Genomic DNA, 14,514 nt, shown 5'->3' with positions numbered 1-14,514 from the left:
TGCCAGATAGCTTGCACTGGATTTGTTAGCTTAGTAGGCTAATTGATTACCATGCCAACTGCAGGGAATGCAGGACAGAATGTTAGCTTAGCAGGCTAATTGATGTTAGCTTAGCATGCTTACTAGGGCTGCCCCCTAAGAGTCGACTAATCGTTAGTCGACCAGAAGAAGCTTGGTCGACCAAAATTGTATTAGTCGCTTTGGTAATACAGTACATCGGGCAGGACTATCATTATCATCAGGACTATCGTCTATCATTCATCGACCTCAAATATGGCTTATCATCTGAAATATGTAAGTAGCCTATTAGCAACTTTACATGGCCGCTCAATCTAATGTTAACCTGGAGAAATATGTTCTGTTCAAGTGTTTGTGCGGAATGTGGAAGCTGAACAGTAGCTCACTGCAGGACAGATGGAGGTGCCGGTGTGCTCACTTGATCTTAAAATACTCTTTTTTTTTTCTTTTTTTCTTTTTATTTGTGTGTGTATTTGTGTGAGCACAATACCGCGCTTATGTGAAAGCAAACAGGATGCGCTTTCTGCCGTCTCGGTCTGTGAACTTGAGCGCTAAACTCCGTGTATATCGTTGCCTTACAGACATTAAAAATATATCTATATCTAAAAATGTCTACTTTAAAATGAAACAATTCAAATGGAAAACAAATTGTCAGATTATGTAATCTGTATGAAACATGCATACAGGCGCATCACTACTGCGGAGATGACGAGGTGGCGACTTTATCTCTGCAGCTGAAAACAAAGAAAGCACTAGTTTATCAAATTATTAAAATGTTAATGCAGTCTCCTTACTGTTTTTCACTGACATATTCATAATCATTACTTCTGCCGGTGTGCTGTGGCAAGCTTTATGCGTGTACTTGAGCGCTTATTAGGCTATGTAGGCAATTAAAGGCTCATTATAATGATTTAAATGGTTTATTAATAAGCGTGCGATTAGTCGACTAATGCTTCAAATGAACGACTACTAGTCGACCAGAAAAATGCTTAGTCGAGGAAAGCCCTAATGCTTACTGAAAACACAACTATTCATTTTGTTGGTGTTAAACTTTATAGGTGAACTTGACTTTAAATGAACAAAATGTATAAGCAATCTTCCATGTTTGGAGGTCGCTTCCATGTCTCAACACACTATATGCATTTTTTCTAAATCCAGAAAGTAGGCCAGAGATTTCCCTCTCAGCTTAGACGGCTAGTTATTATTCTTAGTTTTAAGATTTTTCCATGCCTCTCTTACCAACCACTTTCCCTACTTATATCAGCATAACGCAACCTGCCAAAAGAGAAAAATAAATAAACATATGTGTCTACAGAGAGAACATCTTCAGTAAAACCCCTTTGATGTTAGAGACAAAGACTGCCTTGATTGACGGGTGGAAATTGTATGCGTTGTCTTTCCTGAAGGCCCCCAGACGTTTCATGAAGAAAATAGAGTGCTCTCAAACAGGTCCTCTCACATGTAGCATTAATCATTATTGTGAAATATCAATAATATTTTAAAGAAGCTGACTACCTAGGCAGCATAATAAGACATCAACCTTATGTTGCCTTCAAAAATACCAAAAATTCATGGACTAAGTGCAAAAAGATATTTTGAAAGCTTAAATATATTAATTCAAAATTATTTATAAACTTACTCTAAAAGTTTCATTTGCATTAGTTGACATGAAATATCAATGAAAAATACTATAAAAATAAAGCATTTATTATTAATATTAGTTAAAAGATAAAACATTTTAAATTCAAAAGTTGTACTTTTAACATAAGTTAATGCAATGTGAACTAGCTTTACCATTTTTATTAACTTACATTAAAAAGGATAATACTGTAAAAAAATTGCTCATTGTTAGTTCATGTTAGTTAATGAATTAACTAATGGTAACAAATGAAATCTTATTGTAAAGTGTCACTGAAATAATATAAATTCTATTGAAAATATATCTGAAATTATGCCATGATAAAATGTGGTTTTCCAATTTGTACTAGATTTATAGATATGATTTATATAAAAGCTCATTTTTATTCAAATAAGTTATTGAAAAATGACACTACTGACACTATTATTACAATTTAACTAGTTTAAATATGACAATAACTGTTTTCTACTTTATTATATTTTAAAATGTAATTTATTGCTCTGATGGAAAAGCTGACTTTTCAGAAACCATTATTTAAGAAACATCAGAATTTATATAAAATATAATAACTATCACTTTTGATCGATTTAATGAATCATTTCTTAATAAAGGTATTCATTTATTTAAATAAAAATCTTGCTGATGCCAAACTTTTAAACAGGAAAGCGTGTACTTGTGTTATACATTTCATTAATAATATGACTGTTCCGCATATGTTCTTGTGCAGAGAAGGGACTCTAAAAGCAGGGGATCGGATCTTAAGTGTGGATGGTGTGGTTTTACACAGTGCCACTCTCAGTGATGCTCTTACTGGTCTGACTCAGTGTGGCCAGGAGGCTCTGCTCCAGATCGAGTACGATGTCTCCATCATGGGTGAGTTACTTCAGTTGCGCTTGTTTTATATGTTGACAGAATGAAAATTCAACACGTCCCAGTGGATTAACGTGCCATTTGTTTTGTATGTTGCACTTTGAAAAGAAATGATGAATTAACCCTCATAATGCCTTCAAAATCTGTGAACCATTTTCACATTCTGGGCCAGTTTGGACTCGAAGAATCATAATTTCATTAACTTAATTTTATTATTATTTTTTCAATTAAAACCAAATTGTGTCTGATCAACAACTTCACATTAATGAGGGAAAGTGAAAAAAAAAAGTTTTGACTGACCATCTCATTACCATGTTATTAGTATGTTATTAGCATAACTGCATTTACACTTTTTTATTAATTAAAAAATTAGAAATGTTATGAACCACACACACACAAAATCAAAATATGCAAAATACATTTTTCAGTTTTGATGAGAAATTTTATTTCAATATATACTTGTATGTAATTTATAAAAACATTTACTCTGAGAATTACCAGTATTAATCCCATTGGAACGAATGGAATTAAATTCCTTTGAATTTATAACTCATGATTGCGTGAAAACAGTCAAAATTTGTGAAACTTGTGAATTTTGTGATTTATTTTTAAAAACAAAAAGTTTTCAGACAAAATACATTTAACTTGACTTGCATAAACCTTTACTGTCAGATTAAAAAAGTGATCAATTATTCATGCTGCAATAGTTCATCAGTAGGCCTTTAAAGTCATGTTTAACAAGGCTAGATATGTTTTACAAAAGTTTTTTGACATTGATGTAACTTCATAGATAATTTTACAAAAAGTATTTTTGACACTAATGGTATTCCATACATACCTGGATATTACCTAAGGGAAAAAATATATATTAATTAAATAAATAAATGAATAAATAAATAAATACATAAATAAATAAATAAATAAATAAATAAATAAATAAATACATAAATAAATAAATAAATAAATAAATAAATAAATAAAGTGTATTTTGAGGGTCTTAAAGCAAGTTTGTTTTCCTTACTGAAAACTTTTTTTTTAAATGTTTATGTATCTCTTCCGGGTCAAAATGGACCCGAATGCATAATGAGGGGTAATCAAACTACTTTTCGAGTGCTTGTCCTTTTGTACAAAATTTTCCTGAAGCACAGCACTTTTTTCCAGTGGTCTCTGCTCTTTCTTCACTGTTTCATCTGGATGAACAGCAGGTTGTTGACCTTCAAGAGCGGAGAAACAACCCTCACACCTTAACTAGTACTGTTAAGCTAATTTATGCTAGCTACAATTAGCATAACACCCACTGTTGTTCTCCTCGTAGAGTTATATGGGTCATATCCTAGAACATGGAGGTCTGAAATAAACTTTCAGCGCTCAAAACTAAAAAAAAAAAAAACTCTGGATTGAATGTAAGCTGCAGGAAACGATCCATTTAGAAATCACAGCATAACAGTGCTGTCCTTGTCTGTCCTTATCACCTGCCCTCAGACTCGGTGACAAACGCTTCAGGTCCTCTGCTGGTGGAGATTGCCAAGGCGCCTGGAGCCAATCTGGGAATCACTCTGACCACTGCCATGCACAGGAACAAACAGGCCATCGTCATCGACAAGATCAAACCCGCCAGTGTGGTGGACAGGTACACACTCAATGAGCCTCATTCATTAAACACCAGCACAACAGACTACTGTGTAAATTGTAAAACCACTTTTAAGCAATTTTCTTATGCAAATTGCTTGGAAAAACAACCAAAATTGTATGTTTTCATGAAAAACTACACAAATCATCAAGCAGTATTATACAGGATTTCTGCAAAAACCAAAGTTTTGTCACTGATGCCAGTTAAGTAAATTGGGTAAATTATATGAACTGTGAATAGTGTGTAAAAATATTTTTTACATAATTTTGTTTTTTAAGTTATTTGTAAATCAGACCTCATGTAAATCGTTTTACTACTTACCTAAAATTTTAGGTACATTTTAGTAAAACCATGCTTCTGTAAATGATTTTCTTTCTTCTCATAAAAAAATGTTTGTAAAACCATTTTCACAGAAATTATTTTTATTTTTAAGTAATTTATTCAAACTATTTCTACATAATAACATTTTTTTTTTACATTTCTTTTCACATAAATTGTTTGAAAAACCATTACTAAACCATAACAAAATTGTTCACAAAGCTTTAAATCATCCAACACAAATTTTTCATAAAAACATTCCTACAGTAGATTTTATTTCTGTATTTTTTATGTGAATTTTTCTTTAACTATTTTTTTATGTAATTGTATTTTTTAATGTATTAAAAATTTGTTTGTTACAAAATTCTTCTGCAAATGATTTTCTTTTTTCTTAAGTAGTTAACAGTCATTTTTACTTAAATGTTTTTAAGTTTTCCTACAAAAGTTGTCCGTAAAAACAAATCTTACATAAAGGATTTTATCTTTGTTAAACCATTGTTGCACAACTGATTTGATTTTGATCTAAATTGATTGTAAATTAACTATTTTTGAATAAATGCGTTTAATTTCATGTACAGTAAATTGTTTGTAAAATCATTTTATTGTTTTTTTTACCTTAATTGTTCAGAAGACAGTTCAGAAGGTTCTTCAGACTATCTTCCTATTACATAAATTTTTTGAAAAACCATTTATACCCAAACAACTTTATTTTTATGTCATAAAACTATTTTTTTACTTTTACACATATTGTTTTTGAAATACTTTTTTTTTTTTTGTAAATTATATTCTTTTTTTTTTATTGTTCACAAAACGATTTTTGTGAAGGATGTAAATTTTTTAAGGAAAAAAAAACATTCTTTTACAAATTATATGATTCTCTCTTATGATTCGTATTAATGATTTTATTAACAATTTCCAAAGAAATTCTTCTAATAATCTCCATAGTTCTTAGCTGTGCAGTCACATTTAACTTACATTTAAATTGATCAGCTGTCGAATACTGTTGATCCCTCTGAAATATGTAATTGGAATCTGTTATAGTTATTAAGATGCATGTTTTTGTTAGCAGTAGAATTCATTTTTGCATTTTATATATTATTGTTTTTTATTACATTTTAAAGACAACATGAAACATAATTCACCATCCTCTACTTCTTTTTTTTCCATATATTTCACAAATTTCTGAGGGAAATAGAGCACTCAGATTCATTATTATGGTAATTTGGGTGAGTTTTGATGTTGTTTTTGACACGTCCCACATTTATGACAGTTCTAGCAGTTCTCTGTTTGCGTCTCAGGTCCGGAGCGTTACACGTGGGTGATCATATCTTGTCTATAGACGGCACGAGCACAGAGCACTGCTCCGTCCTGGAGGCCACGCAGCTGCTGGCCAGCACTACTGATCAGACCAAACTAGAGATCCTCCCCGCACACCAAACACGCCTGCCCGGGAAACCCCAGGACACTGGTGAGAGACGGGAACATGTGGACACTGCTGCGCTTTTCCAGACATGAATTAGGCTTAATCTAAGACGTCTTCAACAGATGGTTGAATCTGATTTTGGAATGGACCTAAACTATGTCTGGAAAACTGTCTGTGAATGTAACATACGGGTCAAAGACAAAACCCTCATGATTTTTGTCCATATCTGTTAATATATTCTGAAATCCTTTAAAAAAATGTAAGTTCTGTCAGGACCACTATCGTCAAAGATGATTGACAATTAGCATACAGTTTGGATTGGTGGTATGGTTCTGTTCTGGGCAAGAACTCCCTGCGCATCCATGCAGCCTAGCATTGATGAGAGCAGGGAGAGCAGCGATTACGCTGATAATACTGAGGGACATTATATATGAATGCTTAGATAGGTGTCGTATTCCCATAGGTAGATGGGGATCAGCTGAGAGTCAGCTGATGCGAGCTTGACTAACGTGACCTGCCAGAACTAACGCTACGCTAGATTTTAGCATGTCTTCTATGATGAACATGTTTTTAAATTTTGAAATAAAATGTTTTATTTTATTTTTTTGGCATGGGGGTCAGAGTGATATAACTGTCCTTTTGTTATTATTTTATTATTAATTTCATTATTTAATTATTAATCTTTTATTATTATTATTTATTGTTCTTTTCTCATTAAAATCATACGATTTCCTATTTTACAAAATCATAAGAAACCATGAATACAAAAATTACAAAAAAAACAAAATTAAGAATATATTTAAATGTTTGTTTGTTTGTTTTCCCTGGGGAAATAATAATTAAGATAGCATGTATTCAAGGTGAATTGAGGGTTACACCATGTGACATTAAGTCATTTAAACTTTTCTTGAAAAGAGTTTGTACTAAATCATAAGAAAACATGAATACAAAAATTACATTTCTAAGAACTCTGTGCATGCATTTTGAACTAAATTTTTTTAACCTTTCTTTTTCATTTTATCTTGGACAGACTTGGATAGTCTTATTTGTCATTAAGCAAATCGATTTTATTATGGTCGTGGAGTACCATATACGTAAACACAATGGTATATGATCATGGTAATCATTCAAAACCATCATACTGAACCACAGTACTTTTTGCGAAGTCTATGGCAACCTTTTGTTTCCCTGTTTGTTCCAAAGGAGGTCATAATAATCTCACTAATTATAGTGATATAAACCTCACATGTATCCTCTTCGGATGCACAAATGAGGATGAGAAAACATGGATGGAGACTGCTCTGCCATCTCTTCTGCTGTCATCTCATTTAATTAGCTTCTCGTTCTGCTTGATGTCGCCCCACGAGCTTTAGATTTAATCACGGAGACCTGCTCACCCTAGAAAACCAACAGACAGAGGCTCTATATCAAACCAAGACGCGGTGGACGAAGAACCAGACTGGATATTTTCATCCTCGTTTATATGCAAATGCCGTGCAGACCACATTGCACTAAAAGCCTGAATTAGATGCCTGCATGTCATCTCGGACTGTTTGCAGCGCCGTTGTCAGATAATCTAATCAATGGCTTATTATCACTGAGCTCATAAACATTTTCTAATTGCGCAGCTTTATGGATGCACTCAATGATTGGGCGACTTCAATTATAGAAGATGTTGAAACTTCAGATGCTTTGACTTGAAAGTTTTTACATGAGTGTAATCCATTTTTATTTGACAAATATTATGATTTATTAAATGATAAATATGCAATTGAGGAGTTGTACCACATGACATTTTGCAACATTTTACAATATGATATACTATATGATATGTAGCATTACATCACTTGAATGGGTGCCGTCAGAATGAGAGTCCAAACAGCTTATAAAAACATCACAGTAATCCACCCCACTCCAGTCCCTCAATTAATGTCTTGTGAAGTGAAAAGCTGTGTGTTTGTAAGAAACTAATTTATTATTAAGACTTTCTTAATTTTAAACCATCACTTTTGGACCAAATATGAGTCCATAATCCATAATAACACTTCCTGCATTAAAAAAGGCCATTACCCACTGTCCTTTCACATTAAAATCCACTGAAATATTTTTTTACAACTTTTTTTTTTTTTTTTTTACTGTTTTTGCTTGTATACAGTGCTTAATCTGCACAAATGTTTCTCCTGATTCAGACAAAACGACTTTGTCTCTGGAGAAAGCAATATTATATATTACGGACTCATATTTTAGCCAGAAGCAACAGTTTGACGTTACGTAAAATATCTTAACGATAGATTTGTTTCTTACAAACACACAATTTATCACATCACAAGTCATTAACTGATGGTCTGGGGTGGTGTGGATTATTGTGATGTTTTTATCAGCTGTTTGGACTCTCATTCTGACGGCACCCATTCACTGCAGAGCATCCACTGCTGAGTAAGTGATCTAATGCTACATTTTACTAAATCTGCTCTGATGAAGAAACTTTGATATTGCACATCCCTCTTTGAATGGAACACAGAATCTAATCAATAGCATATTATCACTGAGCATATGAATATTTTCTATAGTTGCATGACTTCATGGATGCAACCAATGACTGTGCAACTCCAATTATAGAAGACATTTAAACTTCAGATGGTCGTTTTTACTTTGACTTTGAAGTTCTTGTTATTTCTGTTTCAATCATCCAGAACCATAGATGCCCATCAGTCACAATCTAGTCCAATTCTTGCCCCACTTCTGCCTCCATGATTGTGCCTCTGGCAGTTAATTACATCCACCAAAGCTTTAAACCCAACAAGATGACCTCTTGAATTCCATGCATTGCTCGCATACATCGTAAAACAGAGTTTATGATGCCAGGACAGCCTTGACGCCTAGATTTTTGGGCACATGAACAAACATTCCTAATGGATACGGACAAGTAAAGTGGTTTAGTTTTTCAGCATCTGATCTGTCCTGTTAAAATATCACATGGCACTATATAGGTCATTCCCTGCCGTGCTGAGAACCCGAGAGAGGATGTGGAAGGCTGTAATGATGGAAAAACATATTTGCGAGTGTGAACTTTCAGCCACAGCAGGACTTCAATCAAGAATTGACGCCCACTCGCAGGGCCCGTGTCAGTAATACATAGAAACTTCACCCAGGAAATAAATGGAGTTTGATATTTTGCCATATGACTCTATATTTTCGATTCAGATTTTATATATGCAAATATTGTAGCTGACCTTGTTAGGGGAAGAAAAAGAAAGTATGTCTGGTAACAACCTCATTTGGGATTGCCATCCTTGAGATCTTGGGATTTAAAGTGAGGAAGAATAGAATTTGTACATTTTAATACATTTAGATATTTGGTAGACACTTTTATCCAAAGCAACAGTGATATTACATTACACAGGTTTGAAGCTGGCAGATTTACATTTGCCATTTATTGTGTGCATTATGACCTGAAAAAAATTTGTTTAAAACATGTGCAATTTCTTAGAAATGTAATATCTGTATTCACATTGGTTTTATTTGGTTTTGTGCACAGTTTTTTTTTTTATGTATTTTTCAAGGAAGTTTTTTTTTTTTTCTTACAAAAAGTATACATTTTTGTACCACATGACATATAACTAGCCAGACTGACTTTGCCTTTTCATACAGAAGTCCATTTATAATATTTTAAATGATTTATTGACCTCTCTGTGACATAATTTTATATTATAGAAATTATGGGAAATAATGTCACAATTATGAGAAATAAATTCTCGGTTATGAGTAATGAAGTTGTAATTATGAGAAATGAAACCACAGTTACAAGATACTTTAGTCACAATAACAGGAAATTAATAAACAGTTATAATAAAGTTGCAGTTATGAGAAATAATGTCGCAATTATGAAACATGGTTGCAATTGCGAGAAATAAAGTCTCATTTATGAGAAATGAAGTCACAGTTAAATAGTTATTGCAATAACAAGAAATAATGTTGCAATTATGAAATAGTCGCAGTTACGAGAAATAGTTGCAATTGAGAAATTAAGTCACAGTTACAATATACTGTATTCGAAATTACAATAAATTGATTTACAGTTGTTATAATAATTGCAACATTATTTCTCTTGATAAGACTTTATTTTGCATAATTGTGACTTTATGAGAAATGTCACAGACCTCTCTATGATATAATTTCCTGTTAATATTTTTTCCTGTTCACATTTTTACAATATTTTGGCAAACTTTTATTGCATACATTTTTAATCTCAAAAATATTTGTAATATTTCATTATAATCTCTATAGCTCAAACAGTAGAACATGTATATACATATTGTTAAATGATAATAATATAAGGTTATGCCCAGGTTTTTTTATTTCATTTTTATTAACTTTTTTTATGCATGTATTTTCAATTTTATGCCTCAAAATAGATCAAATGAATTTTACTTTCAAGTCATTATATGTAGGAATTGCATTTTTAATGTATTTCTGAATACATTAATAGCTTTATGTCATTGACTCATGTTGCACATACCACTTTGGATGTAAAGCAGCAAACATTGAGATGGTAGTCCAGATTTTTTTTTTAATCTTTTAATTGTACTGTACAGTATGTCTGTATTTTGCAATACAGACTTAAACTACACACAATGTAATAACAAATTAGCCCAAACCACTGCTAATAACCTTAGCGTCAGTCACCTGCTGGTTCAGTTTGTATTTTAGATAAATGACGTGGTCTTTAAAAAGCAGTATTGTAATCTCCTTACTTCAATTAAGCTCCCGTCACATCAGACTGTGTGGGAGACTTTGCCGTCATCATTCCTGGTGTTCTCAATTCCTACATCAAGAGACAGAGTTGTGTTTCTTTGAGACATAGCAGACGAGCTTAGCATAAGCCACAAGGAAGAGGGATTTAGCGCTCAAACATTAGAAGATGCCTCATTGGTGCTCAGACTAACAGATAGTAGTATTTAACCTGGCTTGTGAAACTCTGTCTGAAAGTCGCATTTCTTAACGTCTCATCACAGTCTGTGTGGCAAAAAAATATATATAAACATAATGCTAATAGAATGCTAATATGTGCAGGAGTTTAAAGGTTTGTTTAGTAATGTACCAAAAATGTAAAATGTAGTGAGTAGACTTCATTAAAACCTTAAAGTGTAACCACACACATAAATACACACATCTCACCGAGTGTTTTTAAGCTTCTTATGGTTTTCCAGAGATGGAGGAGGGTAAAGCTAAGTTAAAGCTAAGTTGTTGAATGTCATATTACTTAGTTAGGGTGTTTCACACTCTTAATACCCTGCTGGAAAATCCATCTCAAGTTGAAACAATGGCAGCTGGTTTGTTAATAGTCTAAACTGCTAAACCACTCGGTCCATCAATAAACCAGCTGCCAGCTAAACATAAAGGCTTAAGGCGGTCAGACTCCTTTTTTGGAAAATGGTGGCTGGTCAGCCAGCTAATGACCAACTTGAACCAGTTAGAAACTAGCTACCACGGCCATAAACACATTTACCAGCTTGAGATGGATTTTCCAGCATGGTAAAGAATCGCATTTGTCTTATATGCTAAGCATAGGTCCAGTGTTAAGTTCAGATATCTTATTTGTTATCTATAGACACTTTCACGTTTATGTATTTTTATGTACAGGGTTTTATGTATTTTATAGAAATCTGTTTTTGCTTCATAGCATTATAAATAAAAAGATCTAAAATAAGAATAGTCACACATTACGAGAAATACATATGCAGTTTTGAGAAATGAGAATTATGTACGAGATCTAAAATCACAATTGTTAGAAATAAAATCACAATTACAAGAAATGGAATTGTTGTTACAAGATGGTTGCAATTATGAGAAATGTCACAATTATGATATAGTCGCAATTATGAGAAATAACATGCAACTGTCAGAAATAATGTCACAGCAGTCGCAATCAGATAGTCGCAATTATGTGAAATAATGTCATGTTTTCAGCTGCAATCATGTTGCAGTTATGAGATATAGTTGTAATTATGAGACAGTGTCGCAATTATGAGATAGTCACAGTTATGAGAGTTACAAGATACTTTAGTTGCAATTACAAGAAATGTATACACAGTTATAATAAAGTCACAATTATGAGAAATAATGTTGCAATAATGAGATACAATCATAATTACAAGAAATAATGTTGCAATTTTGAGATATAGGGCCCTGTCATACACCCGGTGCAATTTTTTATTTTTTTTTGTTAAGCGCGTTAGTAATATGCACCTATAGGCGGGTGAACAACACACATACACTCTGCTTATTACACACAAAGGGATGCACAAACATGCCAAATATTACAAATGAAAGAATTACAATGTAAAAGATTATTATTGTGCCCCGTAGATGGTCTGCTTGCACGCATTAACCTCGCGCACAAGCAGAACCTTTCCTCTCTGGAGAAGCGTTCAGTCTTTGCTCTTGCAAATTCCGCCGTGTAAATAGTGAATCCGCCATGGCACAAGCGCAACTGGCTCTTAAAGGGAATGGGAGATGAGACTCTGACTGGTTTATTGCACGTTACGCCCAAAACACACCCATTACTCATTAAGAGAATAGGTACAACCCTTTTGGTTCATGCGCCGGGCGCGCCGACCATTTTTCACATCGTTAAACTAGCAAAAGTGAATTCGGACATGCCCTATATGCACTTGCACCGTGCGCTTTAGACCATGCGCTTAGATCGTTAAAATATGGCCCAGAGTCACACTTACGAGAAATAATGTTGCAATTATGAGATATAGTCATAGTTTTAAGAAATAGTCTCAATTATGAGAAACAGTTGCAATTATGAGAGTAAAGCCACAGTTACAAGATACCGTAGTCACAATTACTAGAAAATAATTCATAGTTTTAATAGTCGCAATTTAGAGAAATATAGTAGCAAGTACAAGAAATGAAGTCACCTTCTCAAAATAGTCGCAATTACAAGAAAAAAAATCTAAAATTATGAGACATATTGTTGCAATAATGAGATAGTCGCAATGAAGCCACACTTACAAGATACTGTAGTCGCAATTACGAGAAATATAGTTTTAAATTGTAAGTTAAATTATAAGCTTAAATTATGAGAAATAAAGATGCAATTATGAGAAATGAAGTCAATTTCAAGATAGTCACAGTTACACAGTTCACAGTTAAAATTGTCACAAATTACGAGGAAGTAAATTCCCAATTCCATGAATAAAAGTCTCAATTACAAAAAATAAAGTTACAATTTATGAGATATAAAATTACAGTTACGAGAAGACAAATCGCATTTGTGAGACAAAGTCATAAGTAAGCTGGGGTCCTGATCACCCTGAAGGGGGTTATTCTGCGATAACAACCGTCTGGATGTACATTATCCCGCTTATTACATGGCTACTTGCCACATGAGTAAATAATTAGACAAGAAATATTGATTTGATTTGAAATATTTGAATGCAAAGCTTCCGTGAAGAAAGCAGTTGTTAGCAAGCGGCAAGTTCAAACTAGATGGACATTTAAGGGATACGTTGCAGTCATACCACTTATTACACAACATCTCACCACTGTCACGGTACGGGTGTTCTAAAGAACAGGCAGGATGACGATGACGACGAATCAAAGGATATTTAATAAAGAAACAACAGGAATCCAGACAGGGTAGACATCAACATTGACAGGAACATGGACATTGACATTGGCATTCACAATAACCGACAAACTAGACTACAAGAGGCAGGAACTAATATAGGGCAGATAACGAGGGGCAGACAGGTGAGCACAATAAGGAGATTAACGGATAATGAGGACAGGAACAACCAAATAAGGACACAGAGGGAGAAACCACAATCGACAGTCCACAGGGGTGTGACAGATCGCCCCCCTCCCGGAAGGCGACGGAGGGAGGAGCCATGGAGGAGGAATGTCCACCGACTCCAGGGGGCCGACCAACAGCGGCGGAGCAGGTGGAGGAGGAGCCAGAGGCGGAGAGCCAACGAGCCAACGAGCCAGGGGGATGCCGAGGATCCGCAGGCCGATGGTGAGTGGCGACCCATTTCTCGCCAGAGTCCACTCCACAAAGGCGGCAAATTCCTCCCGGGGACCATCTTCGGACGACCGCGCTCTGCACTCGGCGTTCAGACTTCCCTTATAGAAAGCGCAGAGCGCGTCATCCGGATAGCTGGTGACGTTAGCGACCATCAGGAACCGTCTGGTATGGTCCTCGAGAGTCCTGCCTTCCTGCTCCAGCAGGAGAAGGAGGAATTCGGGGCGCGTGAAGGGATCCATGGGGTCAACACAACGGAAAGAAAAACACTGAGGAAAAAAACGGAAAACAAACGAAAGGGAGAACACGGAAGTCTTTTGGGTCGGGTATTCTGTCACGGTACGGGTGTTCTAAAGAACAGGCAGGACGACGAAGATGACGAATCAAATGATATTTAATAAAGAAACAACAGGAATCCAGACAGGGTAGACATCAACATCGACAGGAACATGGACATTGACATTGGCATTCACAATAACCGACAAACTAGACTACAAGAGGCAGGAACTAATATAGGGCAGATAACGAAGGGCAGACAGGTGAGCACAATAAGGTGATTAACGAATGATTAGTACGGGCTA

At 34.5% G+C, this 14,514-nt stretch overlaps 1 protein-coding gene across 1 annotated transcript in view; it reads left to right on the top strand.

Annotated features, from left to right (window-relative positions):
- The window catches only part of LOC107720331 (glutamate receptor-interacting protein 2-like), a 193,984-nt gene that overhangs the window by 151,626 nt on the left and 27,844 nt on the right, over positions 1-14,514 (top strand). Inside the window, exons 7-9 of the mRNA XM_016528011.1 lie at positions 2,385-2,530; positions 4,010-4,157; positions 5,774-5,943. Coding sequence (XP_016383497.1) covers positions 2,385-2,530; positions 4,010-4,157; positions 5,774-5,943 — 464 coding nt within the window. The remainder of the gene's footprint in view (positions 1-2,384; positions 2,531-4,009; positions 4,158-5,773; positions 5,944-14,514) is intronic.

The sequence above is a fragment of the Sinocyclocheilus rhinocerous genome, unplaced genomic scaffold (genome assembly GCF_001515625.1).
Source record: "Sinocyclocheilus rhinocerous isolate Xijiao unplaced genomic scaffold, SAMN03320098_v1.1 scaffold1292, whole genome shotgun sequence".
In the NCBI taxonomy this organism is placed as follows: Eukaryota; Metazoa; Chordata; class Actinopteri; order Cypriniformes; family Cyprinidae; genus Sinocyclocheilus; species Sinocyclocheilus rhinocerous.
The sequence above is the reverse complement of the archived record's forward strand: the minus strand, read 5'-3'. Positions and strand labels throughout refer to the sequence as shown.